General features: G+C 36.4%; 1 protein-coding gene across 1 annotated transcript; it reads right to left on the bottom strand.

Moving 5' to 3' along the window:
• Positions 1-203: 203 nt before the first annotated feature.
• UFL1 (UFM1 specific ligase 1) lies at positions 204-23,754 on the bottom strand. Its single transcript, XM_037391442.1, has 19 exons — positions 23,629-23,754; positions 22,700-22,845; positions 21,599-21,627; positions 20,730-20,827; positions 19,747-19,861; positions 18,444-18,574; positions 17,726-17,784; positions 14,277-14,423; positions 12,927-13,102; positions 12,044-12,223; positions 11,503-11,623; positions 9,154-9,276; positions 7,086-7,206; positions 5,944-6,107; positions 4,696-4,826; positions 4,474-4,554; positions 3,629-3,714; positions 3,000-3,180; positions 204-2,296 (listed from the first exon to the last, which is right to left on the bottom strand). Exons 1-19 carry the CDS (start codon positions 23,703-23,705, stop codon positions 2,084-2,086), a joined length of 2,379 nt encoding a protein of 792 aa, XP_037247339.1. The 5' UTR covers positions 23,706-23,754; the 3' UTR covers positions 204-2,083.
• Positions 23,755-26,568: the final 2,814 nt, after the last annotated feature.

Raw genomic sequence — 26,568 nt, 5'->3', positions numbered from 1 at the left:
AGTAATTCTTATAACATTGGCTACAATATAGCAAGTCTAACACATGATGTAATAAATTTTATAAGTACATTATTATTACAGCATAAAACAGTATCAAACAAAAATATAGGGACACTCATAACAAATCAAATAGTGCATACTACCAATTGCTGTTTCAATGCTGCAAGCTGCAAGATGATCAACCACTGGTTAAGTCAACAGAATGCATTTTAAATACTTCATTTTATGATATTAAAATAATTTCATATTTGCATACATAATTTCACATGGTGTATGACTTACAAAATAGCTCAATGTCATATAAAATTGCTTACGTTCAGTATAGGAATTAAAATAATTATTTTGGCTGAATAACCAGAAATCAAACCTATTCCTTATATGCAAACTCTATTTCTTAAACAGTCTTAATATTTTTCATCTCTTACTCCTCATCCTTTACTGTCAGCTGATAGCTTCAGCTGTGGAAAGAGAAACAACTACCTTTCCTTCTGCCTTGCAACTGCAAACTATTTTGCCTTCCAGTTGGTAAAAGATCAGCATTGATGTGAAAATTGTTAAACATTACTGCTTTTATATATGTATAATGAATTTTATATCAAAAGATTGAATTATCTTTTACCTTACCAAAATCAACTTAACCTTGGTTAGTCTGTTACTGAGCTTCTGTACTTGACCTCTTCAACTTTCATTTGTTGCAATTTCAGGCTTAGGTATATTTAAGATTAAGCTTATTGAATACATGAACTGTGGGAAAACAGAAACATTTGAACAGAGTAGGGCTTAAACAGAATTTGCTTTCTTTCAGCATCAAAGAATTTTAGCAAGAATGGGTGAATGACAAGTTTAGTAAAAAGAACTATTCAAACTTGATTTTATGCAAAAAACTGAAATCACCCACATGAAATCAATGGGTAGTATTGAAGTAATACAATTACAGTATTTCCAGTTTGAAAATTATCTGCTCTTGTAAGTTAGGAGTACATTTAACATACAAGAATTACATTGCTAATAGTAGCAGAACTCTATTTTACACATTTTTCCACTTTCCTGAAGACATAAAGTACGGCTCATGTAAAAATAAGGTTGGTAAAAACTTGAGGGAAACACTTTAGCCAATATTTTGGTCTATAAAGTATATGTAGAAAGATCATGAACTAAATTCTGTGATTCTGTGTAACTTCTTTTCAAGAAACTCAGGATAAACAGAATACCACAAGCTCTCTCAAGAAGGTGACAGAATGCAGCAAGTGCTTCTAACAGCTCTGGGAAGTGGACTAAGAACTCTGTAAGTCTGCTGAATGAACATACAGCATGTAAAATATGGCAAGCGTAACAGTATTTACCTTCTCCCAAAACATCAATGCAAAAGGGTATCATTTCCTCTGTTCAGATTACAAGGTGTAAATGAACAGCTATTATGGACATTAACAGCATGAGTGTGCCGATTTCCGTAAGCTTTCAGTACATTTACGAACTCACATTAGTACTAGGTCAGCTCTCTCAAGTTTAGCACTATACACTTGTACTCAATGTTGTGGCCCAGTGAACAGAAGCTGAAAACATCCACTAGAGGTATCAAAACCTAAAGATGGCATTTCATTGGTATACTATCAGGGATCGGTATATGTTTCAAAACCAGTATTTGAAATTAAGATATACAGGCTTATATACTTATATGCAATCCTTAGATCACTATAAATCCAAATCAGAAAAGTAAAACTATACGCCTGTGTCTGTATGGAACAGAATGCATTGTTATTTGAAGAATAACCATTTCTTGAGGCCTCACATGAATATGCCAGTTACAAACCACTAATTTCTTACCCAAAGTGTCCACAACTGTGCTCTGTCACAACTACATTTAATGTGTGTTAAATGTATGTGTGTGTTAAATGTACGTTGCAGTAGTACGTAAAAACCCTCTATTTGCCACCATTACCCAACAACTGTGTTCACTGGCTGTTATTTGCAATTGTTAGAAGCCAAATTTTAGTTTGTCAAGCATTTTCTGCTATCTTTCCCTTCAGGATAAAAAAAATAAAATCTGACTGTATCACAGATGTCGATGCACGGAACAATAATTTTATTCCTCTGTTACAGAAGATTTCCTAGGTCTCAGAACAAGATCTTTGATAGAGGTAGTGATTTCCTGGAGCTCTTTTCGAATGGTGTCTGCTCCTTCCTCCTCTTCCAGGTTATCTGTTGTGTCACTGTCTCCGTGTTCAGTTTTCTTAGTCTGGCTGATCAATTGTTTCACTACTAATCCCTGGTATTTGACTAACAGAGAATGCTGATCCTGAGGGGAAAACCAGAACAAAATAAAGGAACGTCAACGTTACACATTAAGAAGGTACACAGACCTTTAATTAGATATGAAGTTTTCAAAAAAGCATTCTCCCATTCTTGCCTAAGGAGGGTTAGAGATATATAAATATATTTCTATCAAGGTGTCTTGCAACGTAAATTCTGAGAGACATTCAAAGAGTCAGAAAAATGAAAGTGCATCCATGCTGCAAGAACAGGGCAATTAACCACTGAAGCGGGAAAGCAATGCAGTTAGTAAACAGCACTAGTTTTGCCAGTTTAGAATACAGAATTTAAATATTTTTCTTTTGAAGAGTTGTGTATTTCTTTAAAACTGAATTAGAAAAGTTTCAAAAGCAACCATGCTCTAGCTGGGAGGAAACAGTGTAAAAAATTTCAGTTATAAGAATATCCCCCAACACATAGCTGTCTCTATGGATAAAGGCAAAAGCTACTGTACTAATAACAGATAGATTTAAAATTTCATTTTAAAAATCTTGAAGACAGATCCCTGAAATGATGTCTGAAATACAATACAGATGATCAGAGAACTTTTATATTATGTACATAAAGTAGTGATTAGACATGAAATACAAAGGTGCCAGTCTTATGCAGCAGAAATAATATAAGGCACCACTTTTATGTTCTGTCATATAAAAAAGGTACTTTCTCCTTGAAAAGCTACACAGGAATACCTCTGGAATCTTGCCACTTAGGAAATTAATGATCTGTGGTACTGATCTTCCTGGTGCATGAAGCATACAGTGGGTTGAAAACTGAAATAACAGTACTGATGTCAGGTGCAGAACAAGAGCTGGATCTTCTGTGACTTTTAGCTGTTCAATCAGAGCTTGTCTATGCTGAAACAGGACTTGCCTAAGGAACAGGAATACATTATACAAAAATATGCTTCTCATTCTGTCTTAGAGTAGTTGATAATAGACTAAAACATATCTGAATTCAATTAATTTTAAGTTTCTCCTCTGACTGACCATTTCATGTGAAATTCTACATCAAAAAAAAAGAAAAAAAAAAACCAAAAAAACTAGCATTGGTACACCTCCAATTTTGAAAGCCCCCTTGAGAATTTATGAGTTGTTGTAAGCAGCAACTCAAGTAACTTAGCTAAATATGAACCTTCCCCTCCTTCTGCTCCTATGGAATTAAGACTGCTTGGCTTTGTATTTTTCAGTTAAATAGTTTGGAAAGAAAGACTTCTATGTACGCAGTCTGTATGACTGCTACCAAAGTAACCACCTAACATTTGTGCAGCAACAAAGCTAAGTTTCACACACTGTGCACAGAATAAATAAAATTAAGGTACCTTTCCTTCTTTTTGTCTCCTTTTTTCACCATAATACCACATATATCCACTGCAGAATCAAGGCATGAAAGAAAATCTTCTATACTCTATTAAAAAATTATATAAGTATTTAAAACATGTTAGCAGATTATGAAATAGGTTAACTACTGTTCACAATTAATCACATGAGCAGATGACTGTGAATAAATTTGGAATAAACTAGGGAAGAAAGGAGAAAGTAAAAAGTACTTACTAGAAATTAATGTTATTCATCTTCCAATAGTTCATATACTTAAATATTAACAGCAACTATAATCCATTAGTATTAAAAATAGAATTAAAAAAGGAATACATGTTCTACAATTATTTACAGAAATATTTTTTCTTAAGAAACATATCATTATGGCCCTTCACATAAAAGAAGTAATAAACGGCTTTCTTTTGTATTTACACTGACATAATCTGAAAAGTTTTTTTTACATATCTAGGATTTTTATTAGTTAAGGAATACATGGGAGAACAATCAGGAACTTCAGGAAGAAAATCCAGGAAACACCAACAACTTCAAACCACTGATTCTCAGCTTTTACTTTTCTCACCTGCACATAAAAGACACTCTGGATTCCACCTGGAAGCAAAAAACTAGGTAACTATCAGTATAAAACTGTAAGGCCACCTTTTCACCTCTTAACATTCACAGATATGAAAATGTACTTATTCTCAATGACTTACACAAATGCAAAATATTATTTTGTCTTCATCTTTCACAGCAGCAGCAGTTACGTACTACACTATGTATGTCACCTGTTTCTTGTCACTGCATCAGCAGAATGGAAAATCCGAACTCAGACACTGGATCACTTTACCTTGCCATTCAGAGAAGTATGCAGTTTAGTTAAAGGACCTTTGGTGTCTTCTGGCAATTTACCTAAAATCTTGATCCGGACCTATATGAGACAAGAATGGAAATAATCTGTAATATTTATTACATTTTAGCTGTAGGCATATTTAAACAGAAGATAATTAAATATTAAATAAACATCACTGATCTACATGAGACTGTTAAAAAGGAACTGTTATCTGTGTACCTCACTTGTGATTGTAGAAAAATTTTCTGTTGTCATCATTGAATCAGATGCTAGGAAGTTGAAAATAAGATTTGTAATGTCTGTACAGACAGTCTTCAACAGGTGTTTGGCAAGGTTAGTCTGAGTCTCATCTGTTAAAAAGAAGTGATTAAAAGTAACTTACTATAGTTATATAAGTCCTATGACAGTTATCACAGCACCTCCTAAAATGTGGACTCTTATCAACCATGACTAGTCTGAGAAGGTTATCTGGATCCATGAAGCTAACATCCCTCATTTGCAACTGCTTATGGAACTTACCTCAGTGAAAAATATCAGCCCTCAGGTCTGTAGGAGCATTTTAATGCATTGTTAGTGTTTCAAAGGTGTATCTGTGTAAGCAGTAAACTAATCCCTGTACAATCCTCCTAAACCACTAATGAACAACCACTGCTATCCATCAACAAATAAAAAGTATGTAAAGGAAAGGTCTACAAGAGAAGCAGTTCAAAGAAGAGCAAGCACATGACTTTAAGACTGAAACAATAGACTTTTAGAAAAAAGAGCCTATGGAACACATGTACAAGAACAAAGGCTAATGGGAAATAATTCCATTTATTACTAAACATAGGAATAAATGGGACATTTGCTTATGTTTCTTTTTGTTCTAAGTTTTCCACAGGGGAAGGTCTAGAAGAAAGCTGAATACAGCAGTATCTTTGAAACGGCTACAATATTTTCCTAATGCTACTTTCCTGTCACAAAATACAGTACCTAAAGAAGACGCTTTACACAGTAACTCACTGCAAAATGAATCTACACCTTGAAAAACTACCCTCAAGGAGCAGCTACTTTCAGTACCAAACCTAAAAGAGGTTTTAACAGGGGCTTCTTAGAATCAGGTATCCAAATGTTTCATTAGGGGGACAGGTGACAGAATGAAGCAAGCTTACTAATTTGTTTTTTGTTTTTCCCCCATGAACAACCAAAACTGTGAAGACATGCAAACACTCTGGAAGCAAGGACAAGAACACACAATTATCTTGACAGCAGATATAACCGACTGGACATGAAATAAAGAGAATATATTTTAAGGAAGTGTGCAAAGCAATGCACTCCAGCATAAGGTCAGTGTTAGGAGGGATAAACACATTTCAAAGTTTTCCTTTTTAAAATGTTGCTTTTCTTTGCCCTTGAATATAGATTCTGGAATAAATACAATTTCCTTGAAGAAGCATATTCATTTTTAAAAGTATATATTCATTGTACCTGTGAAATGCTTTGTTCCCTTTTCAAATAACCGAATGTTGCTGTACAAGTTTGAGAATTCCTCCTGTAAGTCCTTGATAGTCTGTCTTCTGCTAGCTCCAGAGGAAGATGTTGAAGACGTAAAAACAGAACGTACAACTTCCTGATAAGTTTTTGTTAATGGTCTTGGAACAGGGGAGAAGAAAGGAGAAAAAGGGAACACTGAGCAAAGTATAAAACTATAGAAGCTTTTCCAAATATACCAGCAACAGAGAAAGCTGCCTCGTTACACAGTAAATTAATGGGACATGAATGCCGGAGAATGGTGAGATAAATAAAAAGCAAATTATGGAAATCAGAAAAAAGGCACTAGGAAATTAAAATGTACATTTGTAATAGCAGAAGTACTGTTGGTTACAGTATGCATGGTACGTATATGCTTGCCAAGATTTTAACTCATAACAACTCCTAAATGGTAACAAGATGAAGATCGAGAAGATTTCCAGAAGCCACACTATTCACAAACTCTTTCAGGGGTCTCTGTACAAATTTCAGATCAATAAGAGCTATAAGAGGGGAAGACTTAAGTTGCATTAAAATAGCACAGGGCCTTCTAAAGATAGAGTTACCTCTGCACTCCAACTTTATTCAAGCTTGGGCTGTTATGGTCCTATCCTGTTCTTTTTGCCCTGAACACATACACTTGCATTCTCTCTCTTGTAAGGAACGCCTTTTAAAAAAAGTTATTCATCTTGGCTTAGATCACTTTGCTGACCTAGCTTACCTAGTTCACATAGGTACCAGTAGAACCACAGAAGACAGAAAACATGAACATACACCAAGGGTTGTACACAAGATGGGACTGGTGAAACCCCAGCATGGGTCAGTTTAAGGGGATGGAAATACATCCACGAACCTGAAAATACGCTTGCTGATGAAGGATGCAGAACCACCTACTGCTAAGCAGAAGCATTATTTCTCTTTACTGTGTCAGCACAGCTTTCTGATACATAAGCAAGTATGTAACATGGTGCTGTACAAAAAATGAATACTGTGGTTCACTTCCATCAGCAAAACATTTTTTTCTAAGAAAACAGATTGAAGAGAAGATTCATCTGAAGTGAATCACACACTTTCTAATTCTAGCTGAATCACAAAATTACCTTTCTAGATGTTCAGCAAGTTCTGCAATAAGCTCTTCAGGGCAATCCTGCATGTAGGTCTTTAAAACATCCTGAATTTCCTCTTGTGACATGAAAGGGAACTCCGGCTGCTTATTCCTACCTGTAGTGGCCATGAGCAACATTCACTGAGAAAACATCATATTAAGTTTTGCTACAGTACTCTGTGGCATGGGACACTGAAATGCCTCTAAGTCGAAACCTCCACAGAAAAAATGCGTTACCAACAATACAAAAAAAGGGATGACTACACATGACAGTTAAGTTTTACACATATGAAAAACTTACAAAATTTATCTTTTGATCTCCTGGAAATTATTTTCTGTAATAGACAACTTAAGCAGTGTATTAGGACATGCATTTTTGGTGAGACAATTCAAACTGCCTGGCCCATCAATTAGGTCAGAAACGATGATGTCACCAAGACCAAACACAGCTTTATAAAACACCAAAACTGAATAGAATGTTCCTATTTGAAGGATTTCACAAGGTTGCTGGAGCTTTTTAAACCCCATTTAGTAAAAGAGTATCCTACAATTGAGGTTACAGTATAAAATTTGAGACATGATAAAACAAGAATATTAAACTAGAGAAGAACTCCCAGTAACAAAATCAACTTACATGCTGTTTGTAAATGCATACAAATTTTTGCATCTGCATTTTGGTTTTAGACAAAGTACGAAGCTTGTCTGCATGCTGCAGAATTTAGTTTTTTACATATAAGAATGAAATCAGGATGATGACACAGGGAACCAGAAAAGGACAGACATTCCATGTTCCAGATGCACCATAAAACAGGTTCATTTTGCAGATAAAGTAACTGAATGAATGGAAATCAATGATGTTCCTAGCTGTGCCACAGCAGCAACGAGCAACATACAAGGCTACATAAACAGGTGGAAAGGGGAGGTTAAATCAGGTTTTGGAAGGTTCTTATTTATAAATGAGAAGGCTACATCGGAGTTTATATTGGGAATTTGGTTCAATCTGTTTATTTACAATGCAGCAATACAAACATCAACAATCATAAAAACATGTAAGGCTACAACAAAAAAGGTGATTTAACACTGTTTTACTCAGTAACTGAGCAGTCTTGAAAAATAACTTCATTTATATGTGAATTACGGTAATCTATAAGTAGTATCATACAAAATTAAAACTCCGTACTTCACAACTTCAAGCATGATGTTTAAAAGTATTTTTCAGTCAGTGTTGAAAGTCTAGATACTATATATAAAATGGAAGTACACAGTTCTGGTACTCCATCAAATGAAAGAAATAACACATAATTAAGATTTTTTCACTTGCAACTACTGTTTGCTAAAAGACTAACAATGTAGGCATCTACTTCTGAGAAAGCCATCCATGCTCCTTCTCCTAACAGTAAAGGTAGAGAAATGTGCACCAATGGGAGCGGTTCAAACTCATCCTGTAATGCACATCTAAACCAACTGTGAACCGACTAGGCCTTCAAAGTACCTACTTCACTACAAAGTCAACAGTTACAAAGGTAGATAGCTCAGATACAGAAGTCTCAGTTTGACATGATGAATCTTATTTAAAATATTAAAACCTTGACTGCATATTTTATCCCTATGAGGAAAAATATCTAAATACTGGTTTATTGCTATGATTTGTTAATTTAAACTAATTAAGCTTTGGAACTGGACGAGAACTCCTCCATTTATCATACACTAGTTTGTTATCTTACACTACATTCAGGAGGTGTTAAGAAACCAAGTGTAATATTAATCCCAAAATCTAAAGCATTTCCTACACAAAAGCAATATTTTTAAAAAAGAAAGCTCTCATTTCCTTTATTTAAATTTATTTTTTAAAGACTGAGTTATACTTGTCAGTGAATATAGTATGTCCGTTTCATTTAAATAGCAACATCATAGCCACTGATACAATTCTAATTAAACAGCATTCTCATCTTTGATATTTTACCTGACTCTATCAATACAGTGGGTTAAAACAGAGATGTAGAAAAGTAAATGATAAAAACATGTCAGTATGAACAGACAGCGCCCAAAATAAAACAACAAACCTGTGTTAGTTGCTTGTGTCTCTTCATCACTGTCAGCGTCCTTTCTTCCTTTCTTCTTGGTTTTCTTAATCTTGATCTCTCTAGCATTACCACCTCCTCCTCCTCTCACACTCCCACTGCCCTCTGGTGGAGAATTATTTGCTTAGGTCACAGTCAAGTTGTAGCACTTAAGTTTACAGTATTATGGTAATTTATCTGTGTTACTTGTTAATGCTAATTTAAGAAACCACAACCTGATTCTAAACATTACCTACAATACATATTCCACAATCTTAGGGCCTTAAATGTCATTTTTATGAAAAAAAAGCAACTACGGTCAAAACTTTATTTAAGCTAATGTCGTTAATAAACACAAATACTAACCATATCAAATGTACAACTCTCAAAAAAAAAAAAAAAAGAAAAAAGAGCAGTATCTTTTTCCAGCTGAAAACAGATGAGCTACCAGCACCCACAATGTAATGGGAGATTTTCCGTTGGCTGAAAATAGCATCTTAGAAAGCATTTATTCTTTTTATTCAGTGAATAATAGACCAGAATAACTGACCTACTCAAAAATATTCCAGATAATGTAACTTTGCTAACTTTCAGAGGACCAATCCTACATAGTAAGCATTTATCCAAAATATTATTGGAAGCGTGCATTCAATTATCTAGAACACTAATTCTTTTTCAACTACTCTTAGATGATTATAAAGCAATGAGATGTTCCAGTTCTGACAAACGTAACAGATTTCTTAGTTCATAGGTCCCGTAATCCATGTATTCATGCTGCAGACAGGACCTCAATTTAGAATCCAGGCCATCCCCACAAGGTAAACTGTTCTGCTGTTTGTTCCCTTTTTCACAGCTTGTTCCCTTCGTTTTCCACTTGAAAGAAATTTAAACTCCAGAATAATTGGTTCTATATATGTATTAAGTCTTGAGAAAGTACTAATATTTCCATTTAAATACATGGTCCAAGTTTTCACATAACTACATTATGCAACAGTACTATCATTTAAGAAAAGGAAACACAAAGACAAGATGCTATTACTCACAAAGCTAACTGCAGCTGTTACATGCTATAATGGATTTTTAAGCATTACTTTGCAGGAACAGCAAACCAGTTCACCAACTCTTCCTTTCTTCAGGAACCACTTCAGAGTAGTTCCTGCTGATAGCGCAGCATATGTTACCTGTGGATATGAATGTGTCTAGACATGTAGTACATGCTCAGTAGAGTCTCACTCCTCAGAGGGCTGGAAGCTGAAGTAATTCTATTTATGACAGTTCAATTAAAGTTCAAGCTTCTGTGCCTCAGCTATGGCCTAGAAAATCTGCTGTCTCTTTTGACAAGAAAAAGTTTCGTTTCCATGTCAACTCAGTCATGGCCTTTTTAAGAGTAGAATATAATGTTTAATTTTGCAGATGAGTATATTCCATTAAGCTAGATGCATCAGTGCTCTAATCCTCACATGAAACTCAGCATAAGAGTTCAACATAGATTGCTCAGCTGTGCTGTAGCAACACAAGAGCCACATAAAGTTTTTGGGACTGAAAATACAGTCTTTAGTCTGAATAATATTTTAAAACCCAGAAAGATTTGAAAGGGTTAAACCCACACATTTTTAGTCTTCCTCAAGATTAAAACCTATTCTGAACAGCTACCACAAAAATGGAGTAAGACCTGGGATTAATTTAACCCAGAATATACCTTAAAGTAAACTGTGTGAAACTCCAAATAATTGTTATGCATGCAAACAACAGAAAATTGTCTGCATGAGACTCCCAGAAAAGACATCCAATATTAATATTCTCCAAAAAATACCCCAAACTCCTCATTTCTCAATTTAGACAGAGTGATTTTGGAATTAACTTCTCAAGACTATTAAGAAGTATTTTCATTTTCTTGGATCCCTGAAAAGTGGAGAGTAAGAGTGTATCTACACTGTGTAATAAAAAATAGTACAAAGGTCCCTGTGCTAATACTTGTTTGGTCAGCCCTCACTGCACAACTCAATGTTATGTGACCATAGCGTACACACCAATAAGCGAACATGGACTCCTTGCTTCTAAAACCAGCTGCCTCGTGTTGGACAAACTCAAGATACCTTTATGGTACTCTGTCTGCACTTCTAAATCTGAAATTAGTTCTCACGGACATAGCTCAGATATATCTACATCTACAGTATAATGATGAAAAGTGGTTGGATTATTAAATAACTTCAGCAATGAACTGGAGGCAACTAATGGACTACAAAATGTATTAACTTCATATTTCAATATCTCCAAGGCTAAACAAGCCTTTTTTTTGGTTTTTTTTTTTTTTCTGTTGGTTTTGGCTTAAGCTAAATATTGATGCCTTACCTGTTGCTTTCTTTCTTCTTTCATCCTTTTTGTCTTTTTTATTAGCGTATGAATTCTCTAGACTAGAAGTCTGTTTTAAATCTTCTTCAGTGATTAAATTAACAGGGTTATTTTTCATTTCCTAAAATGAAAAATATGCACTTAATAGCAAAAAGATACACACAGCAACAAAAGATACATATGAAAACATTTAAGCCATTTTTCCACTTTTATTTTGTTATGTTATACATTAATATATATATTATATTAATATGTTATATCAATGTAACATTATCTTTTCCAAGTGCAACACATGAGACATTTACTCTTCTCTTCAAAATTCAGCATCTGATCATACAGTTAGTGTGATGGTGTTTCCTGAGTGCAACTGAATATACATTAAATTACACCAATTACATACACAAACCTTTTCTTCATTTTTGTCCTTCTCAAGTTGTATTTCAGACGAGATGTAAAGAGATGGTAACAGCAAACAAAGTCATATAAAGTATAATCCAACACTCAACGTATATTGCATCTTGACCAATAAAAACACCTGTACCTTTTCAGCTTTCTGTTGCATCATACCAGAAAATAGATCGGCACAGCTGCTTATAAATTTTTCACTGACTACAATGGTGTCACTGAAGACTAAACCTGAAGAATTTTTGTTTAAAGATCTCATCACTTGCTGAAGCAAAATCCCAGTATCTTCTACTGACAATGAGCTGGGCAGAAGAGTCTAGGGTAAAGAAAAATCAAAATCATATATATACAATAACCTGTTCTAGAAAGGACAGACATACTTGTATGTGGACAAAAAGAATCCACAGACAACCCATTTGACATCTGTTAAGTATTTAAAATATATTGCACTTTTAAAATTAAACTAGTATTTTAAGAGTAAACTCTATTTTAAATCTTCTAACATACAGAATCAACACTGCTTTAGAATATGTGCTACCTCTGAGCAAACCCCATTGCAGCTTCTTCAAAATGCAACTCAACAGATATAGAGTAATACCAAACACAAAACAACAGCGGGTCTCCTTACAAACAACAAAGTAGTGCTGTAATGTCTAAAATTAGGATTTAGCCAGGGCAAAATAGCTAATAACCCTCTGCTTAACAGAACTGTCTCAAGAATTCAGTTTAAACTTTTTCCAAAAAAACCCCACAGAAATATACTACTCTCTAGCAAAATACATTAGCACTAATTCTGAAATGAAAGTTAGTCTTAGGTATCTATCAACTAAATATTGATATGTCCTTCCCCTGGTTTTGTTCAGACCAACTTAAAAGGCAAATAATGCCTTTTTACTTGTTATTTTACTTAAACTGAATATTCTTCTTTGACAACATGGAATTTTCATTATACATATGTGTAGTTTCAATAAAGTACCATATGACACAAAAAAAATCCAACAACTGAAAGGATTGCTTACTGCTACATCTATCCAGTTTCCAGAGCTGATGGCTTCCTCTACAGAGGCTTCAACTTGATCCACAATTTCTTGACCAACACAAGCTGCTCTGAGAAATAAGAGCTGTGTGGACTTGTATCTCTTTTTGATGTAACCTGCTGGGTCGGGGATGCCAAGTCTGTACAATGCATCAAATTCTATAAAATAGGATGTCTGTTACATTTAAGTACCTCCATATACATACAGGATCTTATGTGGTTATTTTTTGGAAAGCAGGAAATGAAGAATTACATATAGTTTTCATACAAGTAAATGCAGCCTCAAGCTGATGCTGACCTAAAACTTAGTTCAGTACAAGCTACACCTAAACATAGCTATTAGAAATATGAAGATTAAATCATGGACACTTTGGTCTGAGTTTTAGAAAAAAATTAAAATGTGCAGGTTCTTACACCATTAAGTTTAGCCTTGCAATTATATCTTTCCAAAGTATTCTAAAATTACATGAACAATATTTACAGTATCTACAATGTCAAAATGTTTTGTTTTCAAGTTACTCCAATATACTCGTAGAATTGTGCAATGCTTCATAAGCAAAGCATTTCAACTATTTGGCAGTTCAATCTTAGATGTTCTGGAAACATTCAAAGACTTTGACAGATATTCTGTCAGTCAAGCAGTATTACAGAAACACTTAATACTACCACAGTAAATTATGCTGAACCTTTTCAAAGTGCCAGACTAACTGTTATTTAGGGGCTGGCCCTTTGGGACCACAGGGGTACCTTCCTCTATTTATTCAGGTCCCCATCTTCCCATAGCTCCTGTTTTAAAACACCATTGTCCAGCATCACTCAGCTTTAAGTTAGACAGACTTGTCTGGATTCAAACCAGGACCCTAGTGCTACCCACTCCAGTTCTTTAAATTTTATTTTGGAAAAGGTTCTTCCTGTGCACTGCGCGCTTCGTTATCTGGATTATTAAAAGCCAAAGTTTGGTTGTAATTTGGATGCCTGGACTGAAACCCCAACCACGTGGGTCAAACATGACCATCTGAGAAGTCTACAATGGGCAGTTTAAGAAATGTTTTCAGAACAGTAATAAAAGTAGCATTTATAACTCTATTTGTGAGAAATAAAGTTACTGTTTAGCAGTATAGTTCTTTCTGCTGAAATATGGTTTTTTTTGTGATGCAGTAATATATATGATTATACGCAAGATGGACTTTTAACCGTGGAGTATCAACTACTGTATTGATTTCCACTTATTCTTGTGAGGCTTCACTCTAGACACTAGCTATATTAGGGTAAGACAAATTATCTAAACTAGTTTTAGAAAGATATTTTATCTACGAGAATACAGATTAATTACCTAAATAACCATTCTGCTTGAAAAAGGAATCCACCCAGTTGCTCTGCGTTCTGGCATAGATGTCTGGAACAAACACAGCCTTATCCTGTCTCCCACCAACTACTGTGCCTTTTAGACGACCAGTGTTAACAAGTTCTTCTAGCACAGCTACAAGAAGAAAATTGACAATTTCCACTTCAATATACCCATTAATCAAAACATAGTAATTATTTCCCTTGTTTTGTTTCTTCTTTTTCCCACCCATTAGTTGTTTGTGCTTGTTCCAGTGAAACATTTCTGAGTTCTATCAATTACTTTTAACACTTACCAGAATGTCTTGATAAAAGCTTTCAAAATAATACAATGTTTCAAAAGAGTGAGCCACAATGGCAGGAGTAAAACTTACTGAACACACATATCGACAGTTTGAGCTTTTAATTTAGAAAAAGAAGTCATAAAAGAATCTTTCTCTGATGAGCCAATAAAATATGAGCATTTTATGAAGAATGTTCTTTTCAAATTCACTGTTTGCATGTTAAACAAGATGGAAAAAAGTGAGATCTGGACACAGTAAAATGACATGAAAAATTTCTAACTAAACTGCATAAATATGAGCACCGTCTACTGGTGACCATCTTCATGGTTTACAACACTGTTGCCAATAATGCACAAATACTGCTGATAAAAAACGTACTGGTAGCTGGTAGTACCAAAGTACTAAGCCTTTCTCAATGCGAAATATTTTCTATCCATTAAAGGTGCACAGAAATACCTGATTTGCCTCCCATGTTCTGCTTTTGCCTTTCCGTAAGTCAGTATAAAAAATAGTGACACCAACTGCCAAGCTCTGCTAATTTTCCAGAGCTTTGCTAGATAGCTTTATAATCTCACTTTGCTTTGATTTTTATTTCATTAAAAGACAGAATTTACCCTGGAACAGAATATTAAATGGTATGACATGGTACTGCTTCTTCCTCATTAAATATGAGCAGCAGTTAACATTAACACATGCTTAGTGCAGCCTACGGAGGTTTAGCTCACCTACACAGGAAAATTTACTTGAAAACCTGGTTCCAGAAGACATACTACATATTAAAGCATTATTCTTTTTTTTTGTCAGATATGCCCATAGTGTAGACAAACCTCTATAAGCTAGCAGCTATTGAACAAAACTGCCACTAACAAAGCTAAATAGTACTTATACTGCTAAAATGTAGAAGATAAACTGATTTAAACAAGATATAGCTTTATGTAATCTACGACAAGAGCTAGAAATCATATTCTGCTGTGGTTCAGTGACCTTGTATAAAATTGAGCTTATATGATAGATTCTGAAAATAAAATTCGTGTTTTATACTAATTGTTTAGTTACCCTAGAAAACAGAGTCAACATACCTATTCTATTTAAGCAACTGTCAGACAACGCAGTTTGGCTCCCTGCAATCTGAACTTCTTTTTATTAATAGATTTTCAAACAATTTTGTGGAGCACTAGCAATGAACCGGTCTTTAAAGAAATGGGGAGAACTTAAGATGCCAATTAATTTTTGTTTTATGCCAAGTGCCGGTTCTAAAACTCCAGGGCAGAGAAGGTGCTTTCATAGGAAATTTCACAGCCCCTACTACAATTATGTCTAGACAGTCTTTGTTTTAAAACAAAACAACAGGACCTTTGCAGAACTACTGTAATGTCACACCGAGTTTTAAAGGCGATTGAGTAGTCTGTAGTGTCCTATTAGGTCTCAGCCAGTCTGGCAAAGATACACGTCCCTCCATGTCTGTCCTACATCAGCAACACAATATTCAGAAATTATGAACATCTGTGCTTTCATCATACTTTGCAATTAGTGTTTTAATTTGAACAGTTTCTGATTTCAAAATTTTTTTTCTATCATAACTGCATGCCAGTTTTTCATGAATAGCAACACAGCTATGTGACAGAACCAAAGAATATTGTTCATCTTGTGTAATACTGTGTTGATTAAATAATAAGCTGTTTGTAAATTACACAAACAGTACACTGAACTTACATTTTTTTCCTGGAAGAGGCACAAAACTGACAAAGACAACTTTAAAACAGATTGTTAAAAATGACAAACATAAAAATCACAGAGTATAAGTAACATAATTAAAATAAATTTTTCAAGTTTCCAGCATTTGCGAAATTGAAATGGTATCTCAGCAAATGGACAGAATAAAATCAAATGTGTACTAGCTCAGCTCTTTGAAACTTTCAAAACTGTAGAGAAAATGAAATACAGTAAGAAGAACCACAGAAAAAGATTAATAAAGTCACTAAAAAAATGTATGCATATAAAAAGAAAGTACTAGCAACACACTTAGCCATCATGATGATTACTGGTGTCAGGAAAACACTAGAACTTCAATTCACATTAACACTGTACATGAGCAAAACATGATCATGTACTTGCAGGACCTGTTTGAAAAAGATGATAATTTGCTGGGTACTGCAACATTATTATAATGCAGTTTAACAGATTTTCCTTTTACTCTATGAATACCTGGATGGCACATTAAAAAAAAAAAAAAAAAAAAAAAAAAAAAAGAGAAAACCTTAAATTGGTTAAGTGAAAGTAGAGTGTTTATACAATTTTATTTAAATGCTAAGATTTTAATTCTTAATGAATAAGTTTGTTGCAAAGAACGAGAAGGTAAGCAAGGAAATATCACAGGGAAGCTAAAGTGGGCAATGTCCTGAAGGCAAAAAGACCCAATCAAACAAAAGACAAACATTAACTTTTGTAAGAAGAGATAGAAAACCATTAAAGGATTCTGAATACCAGTAGCACTTGGTCTGCCAGCATGCAAGGCTAATGATGCTTGAAGCAGTATTTTGGACAGATGGGAGGGGGTAGTCAAAGAATAGCTGCAACGTTAGAAGTGAGAAACAATTAAGTATTGCCTAAAAGTTTCAGCAGCTGGATAGGAAATCTTTACACATTTACATTTTAAAAAGGAACTGCAGAAAATAAAAGCAAACAGTTAAAGGATATGCTTTATCTCTCAGCACGTACAGACATTTAACTAAGAGCATAACAAAAGCTATGCCTCCACTATCGCAGAGAAAAGTCAATAAATAAAATCCAGAGTAGCTAATGCCATTTGGCTACATAAAATCTGTCCCCTTTTGTGTGCTTCACTGATAAAACTGCCAGTAGCTAAGGGCAAATACGGAAACAGATGACAAAATGAGTACTGTACTTCTTGCATCATTCTGCCCCCAAAGGCATTTCATCAACGTATGTTTCCATTGCTTTAGATAAAAAGAACATCTCTTCAGTTATGGATAGCAGAAAAGGTTTAACACTTTTTACACTAAAGAAAACCATATTATTCTTTATTCCAGAAGTAAGTCTATATACTAAAATGCTGTTATGGAAGCATACTTCTCATAATGAAGAATCTATGAATTAACTAACAAAAATACAAAACAGTCTGAATGAAACTCACAGTAAAGTAAATGTTCTTGAAATCCATATCGAGTGATTAAGTTATTTACAGGTGTAGGCCTTGGAAAAAAGAAAAATAAAAGAACATACATTAATGACCTTAAACTGATGTGGAGAATCTAGCAGTAAGAGAGGTTACTTTCAGATGGACAAAACTACACAGTGTATTAGCCTCAGGGTGCTACACTGATGTTTACCACAGCTTATAAGGTTTTACTTTTGAATCACTATGAAGTTGTATCTTATAACAAAGATACAACAATTATTGCAAAGGAACTTTTGCTGTCCCAAGTTCTTATCTTCACACAAATTAACATAGACGGTTATTGATTTAATAACAAAAAATTATCTACAATCACATGTGTTGGGTAGACATCACCATGTTAAATAACTGGGGAGTGGTAGTATGACAATAAGAATAGATAATCTCCAAACAGATGAAAAAACTACTGATTAACATTTTCTTCAGCCAAAAAACTTACATATGTTTTCTATAGTATATTGTTATACTTCCCTTGTTTTCCTTTCAAAGGAGGTCACCATGTAAAAAACAGTAAGTAAAATAGAACTAAATATTTCACCCCAGGAACTGAATTACACTTGAAGAAATCTATCCATTGGTCTTTCTTCTCTTTTCTTTTTCAATCGCAAGTGAATCTGGTCCATAAAGACCTATGGTAACAATACTTTCATATGTGGTTGCTGGTACTGTAACTTACCGAGTAATCGCAGTGAAGAGACCACGAATGCGTGCTCGATGCCGGGACACAAAGGCTTCTGTAAAAATCACCCCACGGTTTTCCTGGTCTAGTTGTCCATGAATAATTCTACCCAAACGCCTCGATAATGCCTGCAAATAGAAGCTGGGATGACTGCTAAAATTGTATATTAACAATATTAAACAAAAATTAATCAAAAAATCTGTATTAACAGATCAGCAAGTCAGTTTCGCCAAGATAGACAAAATATTCAGAAATGAGGAGTACAAGCAAGTTGATGCCATTATGGTCCAAATTCCAAACTCAGAGAATTCAGCTTTCCTAACAATGCCCCTCTTCTATCAGATACATGTGTATCTGATGATGAAAGAAAACTTTGCAAAGAAGTAAGTATGGTTTGGAGATGCACAAGGAAAGCTAAGGTGTAACTTTTGTATTAATTTTGTACAAATCAGTGGCAGACAAACTCACTATCCATTTTTTCAAACAGTCAAAATAAAATTAGCAACAATAAACACAAAAGAAAGAGCTGTAAACAGTTTATAAATGTGCATCTTTGCAAAGTGAACTAAACCCAGGAAATATTGCCCAGGAATTATAATTTTTTTATGTTACAAATGTTTTTGTAGAAGCTGATCATGAGAAAAATCTTAGAGGAAATCTGCTCATAAATTGAGAGTCAACAAGGTTGTCTGTGGTACCTAATATGACTGTTCACCTAACACATACCACAGGATTACCCTTTGAAAACAGTACCTTCCAAACACAACCCAGCCTTGACTGGAAGTCAACAACGGTAAGAGAATTCTCCCTAATTCTTTTAAACACTACAGTAGTCACTAACAAAGGTAAGTAGTTTTTTGTTTCTAGTCTGATTGTCTGGCTTCAGCTTCTAGAAACGAACATTTATTTTACCTTTTCTGAATAAACTGAAAGATCTCTACCATTGTATTTCTGCTTCCTGGTTAGCTAATAAGACTGATGAAATTACCCCTACTTTAATATTCCAAACAAATAAATTTTCAGATCTTACACTAATCTAACCCGTTTCTAACATTACTAATCCTAATATGTTCCTAACAGTCATAAAGATTCTGAAGAAATTTTGCCCAGTAGTGAAAAGGCAAACATCAATCTCAACCTGTGAATAGCTGTTACACTGCAACCTTTATATATCTAATACTTTTCTGCTTAGAATGACAAGCAGCTCATCACCATTAAAGCCATGTGATATTGTAAAGATAACAAAAGAAGGTAAATGCCATCAATTCTTTGCATTTGCTAGGTTGGTGGCTTGCATCACCTGTATCAGGAAGTCTCCCGGAAGGTCATATGCCTTGCAGAGTTCCGATATTGTCACTTGGCCAGTTTCCTGCAGTTTATCATTTATTTCTTCTGCTAATTGATCCAGGTAACTCCTTATTTAAAAACAAGAGGAAAAAACCCCATAACCCAACACATTAAATGTGAAATTCAAGATTAATCTGTCAGCCCAATATGGAATTCTTAATTGACCTGGTACTATACCTCTTTCTGTTGCATCTTTGAAAAAATAATCTGAAGGTTATTTCACGTAAAAAAAGGAGAACAATGTAGAGTGAAAATATGTTTATTTTTAAAAAAAGCCTGCTAACCAGGTAGCTACTATTAAAATCGGCCATTTATCTGCTTGTATGAAACTGTCAAAAAGCAGCAACAGGAAAACATTAAATGTCAATGAGACTTAGGAAAGGGCTTTGGTGAGCAAGATAGGTCTTAATTACTTCAAGAGAGCCAGGAACTTCACGCCCTTTGCCAAGAATAAATCCTGCAGTGCAATCAGTAATAGGAACAACCCCATAAGAGTATTATTTCAGTGGTGGTTTGTGTGCTGAATGCCATAAAATAACTTGATCATACATCTTAGGCTTGTGAGCTAAAGCAAGAGGTGGGGAAAAATGAAAGGGTTTGTCAATAGCTGAGGAAGACAGCGAAGCTGCAGAGTAAATGAGATCTGGCTGCTGTACACAAAGCCACTAGGTAAGAAATAAAGCCTCTTAAGTGCAGGATACTGCGCAGCGACATTACGTAAGGCCTTTGCTCTATGGATTCACTGCAGGCTCTGCTGAGAGACGCCTCACTTGCCATTTGGAAAAGAAGCACTGACTACCACCAAGCAGCCCTAGCAGCAGTCAAGAAAAATGTATTTCACTTCAGAAGCAACAAAGGCTGGCCATCGCTTCTAGTCTGCGTTTCAAAAAATAGAGAGAGATGTGAATTATACATAACGCTCCTGACAGTACTCACTCGTTGATAAGCTGTCCCAGTACAAGCTGAATAGTTTTCTCAGATTTAACAATGTCATTAGCTCTGTTTTCAATGTGCAGAAGGTCCACATTTATTACCTAAAAAAATAATCCAATGAAACACCTCATCAGAACTTTAAATTGAAATTAATTCTCAAACATTCAGATATTATACTCACATATTCCTATGTCTTGAGAAAAGCTGGTTTTTATTTTTCTAGTATTGCATACATACAGAGTTAATCTGTGATTTGGAATAAAGCAGCAATGCTTTAGGGGGAAAAAGCTCTCTTTGCAACTGTGACAAGGTTAAAAGAAACCTATATAATACAAAATTCCAGAAGGCTATGAGCCGAAAATACAAAATTGTCTTTCAGAAAGGTTTTCTGATTCCAGGCCAGTTCTGATACTCAGGCCAGAAGGGAAAATTAGACACAGAGGAAGACCACTGGAGGATAAAGATTAGCAGAGACAAGAGATTAATGAAGGAAGAGGGAAGATCCAGAGAGACATGCAAAGTTAATTATACATGCTCCTGCAGCTTTAATTTTAAATAGAAAACATATTTATTTTCTGTTCCCTCCCCCCCTTAGTTTACAAAGAAACAGTTCATAAAGAAAATCTGTGTATTTTAGTGGTGATTTCAGAGGTCCTAGATTATCATTAAGCAGAGAGAAGCTTTCAATAAAGCAGTAAATGGACAGTTTCAGTAGTCCGCAGTACTCTGACATGAGCTATAAGCTCTTCATAAAGTTTGTTCTCTTTTACAAAAATAACTTGGCTGGAATATAACTGATGAAGTCCATATTTACAATATACACGTTGAAGAAAATAAATAAATATATAGGTTTTTTATTACTAAAAAGTTACCTGTTGTAAGTCAACAATGTTTACTCGACCTTCAAAAAAAAGTACAAATATACTTTTAGTATACAAAACATGTTTGAACAGTTGAGAATATAGCATAGTCCATCATGTACAAAATATTTCTTCATTACTTTTTTGTAGACCAATTAAACCAACTTCAGCTTTATATACTGTCAAATCACAGAAGCCACAGGTGGTCAGTGCAAGATATCCCATAGTGTTCTACCCTATGGCCTTGCTGACAATCCAGCACAGAAATTCCAGAAGTAAAAATCACTGTTCAAACTGCCTGCCAATTAGGTTTTGCCTTGATGCTGATCTGGATTTGATCACTAGTCCATGAGTATCAAAATGGAGATTGCCAAAACCTTCTACCTTTGTGTGTTCCTACTAACAAAAAATAGGCAACTTTGAATTCAACTCAAGCTATCAAACTGATACGATACACAACGGTGTAACGCAAACGAAGGCATACTTGTGGTAATCCTCAGAAAATGACTAATCTGTCTAAACATAAGGAAGTTAATTTTCCAAACAATGCCTTGAAATTGACCCTTAAAGACCTAAAGGTACAAACACCACACTGTTTTCTCATTAAAAACATTGACAAAAAGCAGTCTGAAGCATATTCACTTTCTTATATACCTGTTGGATCTTACAAAGCAGATGGCTCTTCATACTGGTAAAATAAAAGACTTGTCAATTGCCAGTGACTATTTAAAAATATTATTACTACTAATGACATGCAAGAAGAATGATTTTGAAATTCTGAGTCAAGGCTAAACATCTGCGACAGATACTTAACCATACTAAAATTACAAATTTCCTTCAAAAGAGTTGCTAGATTGCTTCTACCTCAGAAATTCTGTGGTGAAAATGAGTAAAGTAATGTATCTTCATAGGCTTGCCTAAAAGCTTAACACAGATCTGAAGTGAAAATAAAATACCAGTAGGTGAATTAATGTGTAGAAAAAGCAACAGGAAGCAAGCTCTTTTTTTTTTTTTTTTTGCAAGATTAAGGGTACTGAATAAAACTTTCAAATTCTTTCTTGACTTGAAAATTCACTTCCCAATCCAGAGGAAGAAAGCAAATGCCACACTTACCACCGCAAACATGAAGTTCATCCCGGATCTCCCTACTAATCTGTGCTGGAGTGACATACTCTTTTCCATCAAGTGTGTGCACTACTTCCAACTGCTTGTCTGCAATCAGTTTAGTGACAATTTCTATACAGTTCCGTTCTGACAATCTATCAACAACACAAGGAATAATCAGTTATCCTAAGTAAGTACATGATAAAATTAACTTTAAAGTGATGTTTCAAAAATACTAAACACAGGAAGTGTAATGAAGATTACTTGCTGCTTTGTGTGAATACTTTTTAAGACAAAAAAATAATTTCAGGATCCAACTTATCACCTCTGAAATCATCCATATGGCTTCACTTATGTGGGTCAGCTCTCTTAAAGAGCTTTTCTCCTGAACAGCCACCAGCCCCTTTTGCTAAGAGAATGCACATATGAATGACTGTGCTTACAGAATTTGTGTTTTTGATCTTTCTGTACTTTTTTAGGGTTTTTTGGTTGGGGTTTTTTTGGTTTGTTTTTTTTTTTCTTCTTTTTTTTTTACGTGTTTGGTGCGCTTTCCATTCTTTAGTAAACCAGAGTTCTGGGCAACAACCTCAGCTGCTCAACAACACACAAGAGCCGTGACAACGTTTAGCAGCTCGCACTTCACGGCGACTACAAAGCCGTGCACTTCCGTGGACCTGCATATCTGGGGGCCCCAGACGCCCCCGCGGGCTCACAGGCACTGCCACACAGGCCAGCGCCAGCCAAAGGGGGCCTGCAGAGGGGCAGCGCCTGGCTGGACCCGCCGGGACCCCGCTGTGTGACAGGACCGGGGCCCGTGGCACACCGCCCCCCGGGGCCGGCGAGCAGAGCAGGGGAACGGGGGGGCGCCGGCAGGCGGGCCGCAGCGGCAGGCGGCGAGCTCCGGGGGCCGCAACGGGTACCGGCACCGCCCTGCTCACCTGTGGGCCACCTCGGCAAACTGCGCCCGCTGGAAATCGGCCGCCAGGCGCCGAATCTCCTCCCAGGCGGCCGCCATAGCCGCCTCGCTGCTACACGTCAGCCCCGCAGGGCGGGCTACGGGCCGCCAGCGGAGACAAACTCCTCCCCGCCATCGCCACCCGCAGCGCCACCTTTCGGACGGGAGGTGCCCTGCGCTGCCGGCCACCGCCGCAACCACGGTCGTGAAAAAAACAAAGCCCAATTCAAAAGGAAAAAGCGGTTTCCCCACGCGGGCCTGGCTGGAGCAGCCGGGGCCTGGCTGCAGCAACAGTTGGGGCCTGGCTGCAGCAGTTGGGGCCTGGCTGCAGCAACAGTTGAGGCCTGGCTGCAGCAACAGTTGGGGCCTGGCTGCAGCAGTTGGGGCCTGGCTGGAGCAACAGTTGGGGCCTGGCTGCAGCAGTTGGGGCCTGGCTGCAGCAGTTGGGGCCTGGCTGCAGCAGCTGGGGCCCGGCGCGTGCAGCCTGACAGCGGCAAAGGGTGCTGTCCGTAGCGAGGGCCAGCGTTGTGGCACCGTGGCTGACAGGGGTGCTGAGGCCTGGGCAGCGCGCTTGAAACCTGTGAGGGTGGCGTTGCTGGCAGGGCAGGGGCTAAAACTGGGTCTGACATGTAATCCCGGCTTTCAGCGTATGTGTGGAAATACAAGCAACGTTATAAACTGACATTACTGAAAACTGAAATGAAATTTAGACTGGAAGTGGGGCGTGTGGTAAACAGTGTCGCCATTTAATGGCACCATTATTACGCAGAGAGGGGTGAACTGAAGTTATTCAGCTGCCTGATCAGAGGTTGGCCACACAGTTTTGAAGCCTCCTTAGCTTCAAAAGCTCTTAGGTGAAGCTGGCTGGTCTGTGGTGACAGCCCTGTGTGCTGCACAGGCCTCGGGGCAGGCAGCAGCCATCACGGTGTGCCACCTCCCGTGGGACAGCAGCTGGCACGGTGAGCCCCCGGCCCGGGCAGTGTGGTCCGTGCTGCTGGGGCTGTGCCATTGTCTTTCCGTATTTCTTGCTGGCAAAATTACCTCAGTGGATATGGCTCTGGCATGGCCACTATTTTACTGACACTGTTTTCTCTGCCTTCCAGAAGTTACAGGGAAGTGTCTCTGGCGTAGCTTGTGTCATGCTGGGTGTAGTTTAAATGCAGTGAACAACAAATACTTTGCAAGATACTGGCATAGTAAATTATAGAAGCACGTTTTTAGTGGGATAAGTATGTGTCTTCAGCTTTAGTGGTAATTTTCTTTGTGATGAGAAACTAGAGGCAGGATTCGTTTAGCTTAGGCATCTGAAGTTAGCTGCTGAGGTCTGTCTTGGAGCCTTCACAGACAGTGAGACAGGCTCTTCAAATTGTTGTTCAGCTCTTCCTAAAATATACATCTAAGACAAGTTAACCAGTTGGTCACTGGAGGTGCCTGTTTTTCTCCGTTGCCAAAGACGACAGGAAGGAAGGTTCCTTAGATCCTTGATTTAGGCTTCAGTGTTTTTGTGGAATGAATGATGTATTGGCAGAGTACAGGAAAAATGTGAGAGCAATTGTGGGGACAACTTTTATGAAGATTACATAGAAACAGGCTATCATAGGGAACATCAGGAAAACAAACTGGGAAGTTAGAACTGGATTCCTCCTGCCTATCCTTAAATGTATCTGAAGTGCTTTAATTATGGGTATAGTCTACAGGCTATGGAGAATTCCAGCTAAAGTCTGAATTTCTCTTGGGGCTAGCCAAACTGGGCATTATAGTTAAGATCAAAAAGTGAATTGTAATAGTTTTGGCCTTCACTTCTGTGTATATAACTTGAATTCAAGCCACAGTTGCCAGATCTGTGGAAGTAGGCATCTGTAAATAGAGCTGGGTTGTTGTTTTTTGTTGAAGTTTAGAGTTGTGTTTTACCAGTGTGCTAAGGGGCAGATGAATCACATAAACACAAAACAGCTATAAGCATATTGATATTTCTAAATTGCAAGTTCTGTACTGAGTCTGCAATCAAAGAGATTTTATAAGGACCCTTTTCTTTTGAGGTATATGTACAAATGCACAACATGTGCTTTAATGTTTTCTATACCTAATAGTTATTCAAGTACCAATTCAGATTTTTTTTCCTGTAGAAATCAGTTTTCTTTAGATGGTTTACAAATTAAGTTAAATTTTCTGTTAAAAATACAGCAACTGATTCATTTCACTATACATGCCAAACCTCTTGCAGTTAACTGAACTCTAACATTATTAGCATCTATTTTATGTGATAAGTATGTTGTTTTAAAAAAAAAGTTGGCACTATTTCTTACAGTACTCCAAAGTTTACTGATTCCAGAGCCACCATGGTAACAGAAATATTTTTATTTCATTGTTGCAGGTATATAAACAAATTGTGAAGGTTTTTGTAGCTTTAATGATAGAAAAGGTTTAAATAAACCTTTACATAATGCTTATAATATGGATTGATGGCCATAATTCATTGACACAAAACAAAGCAAATAATTTCTTATGAAGGCTGTGTACAATATTGCATTGATTCGCTCTGGGAATATCAATTACCCTGTTAACTGGGGACAATAAAAGCAAATGGTGAGGTTATTTATGCTGTCAAAATGAATCAATACTGTCTGTATGACATAAAGCATGTTATAAAACCTCATGTTATAGTATTCATGTACTTTCATATGCACTATTCTGAACTTTCTCTTCGGCACGGGAAACCTCAGTTCTGCAGTTGCTCCTGCTTGCTGATGTAGTGCATTAATCACCAAAGGAACATAACTTGAAGAACTGGACTGACTCACAGCTGGCTGCCAAGTGCTACAGAAAGTTTCAACTAATGGTTGCCCATTCCAATCAGCTGTAGATATTGTCTTCTAGCTAAATGGCCGGTGAAGGTTCATACAGTCATTGCATTTAGAGTAGG

The sequence above is a fragment of the Falco rusticolus genome, chromosome 6 (genome assembly GCF_015220075.1).
Source record: "Falco rusticolus isolate bFalRus1 chromosome 6, bFalRus1.pri, whole genome shotgun sequence".
NCBI classification, from domain to species: Eukaryota; Metazoa; Chordata; class Aves; order Falconiformes; family Falconidae; genus Falco; species Falco rusticolus.
This window is presented reverse-complemented; position numbering and strand designations above follow the sequence as displayed.

Coding starts and splice junctions, on each gene's coding strand:
- UFL1 (XM_037391442.1), bottom strand. CDS start 23,705: ATGGCGGCCGCCTGGGAGGAGATTCGGCGCCTGGCGGCCGATTTCCAG. Junction 12,224..12,926: donor GAAACTGGATAGATGTAGCA/GTAAGCAATCCT, acceptor TCTTTACCCTAG/ACTCTTCTGCCCAGCTCATT. Junction 3,715..4,473: donor ATACTTCTCTGAATGGCAAG/GTAAAGTGATCC, acceptor ATTTTTTAATAG/AGTATAGAAGATTTTCTTTC.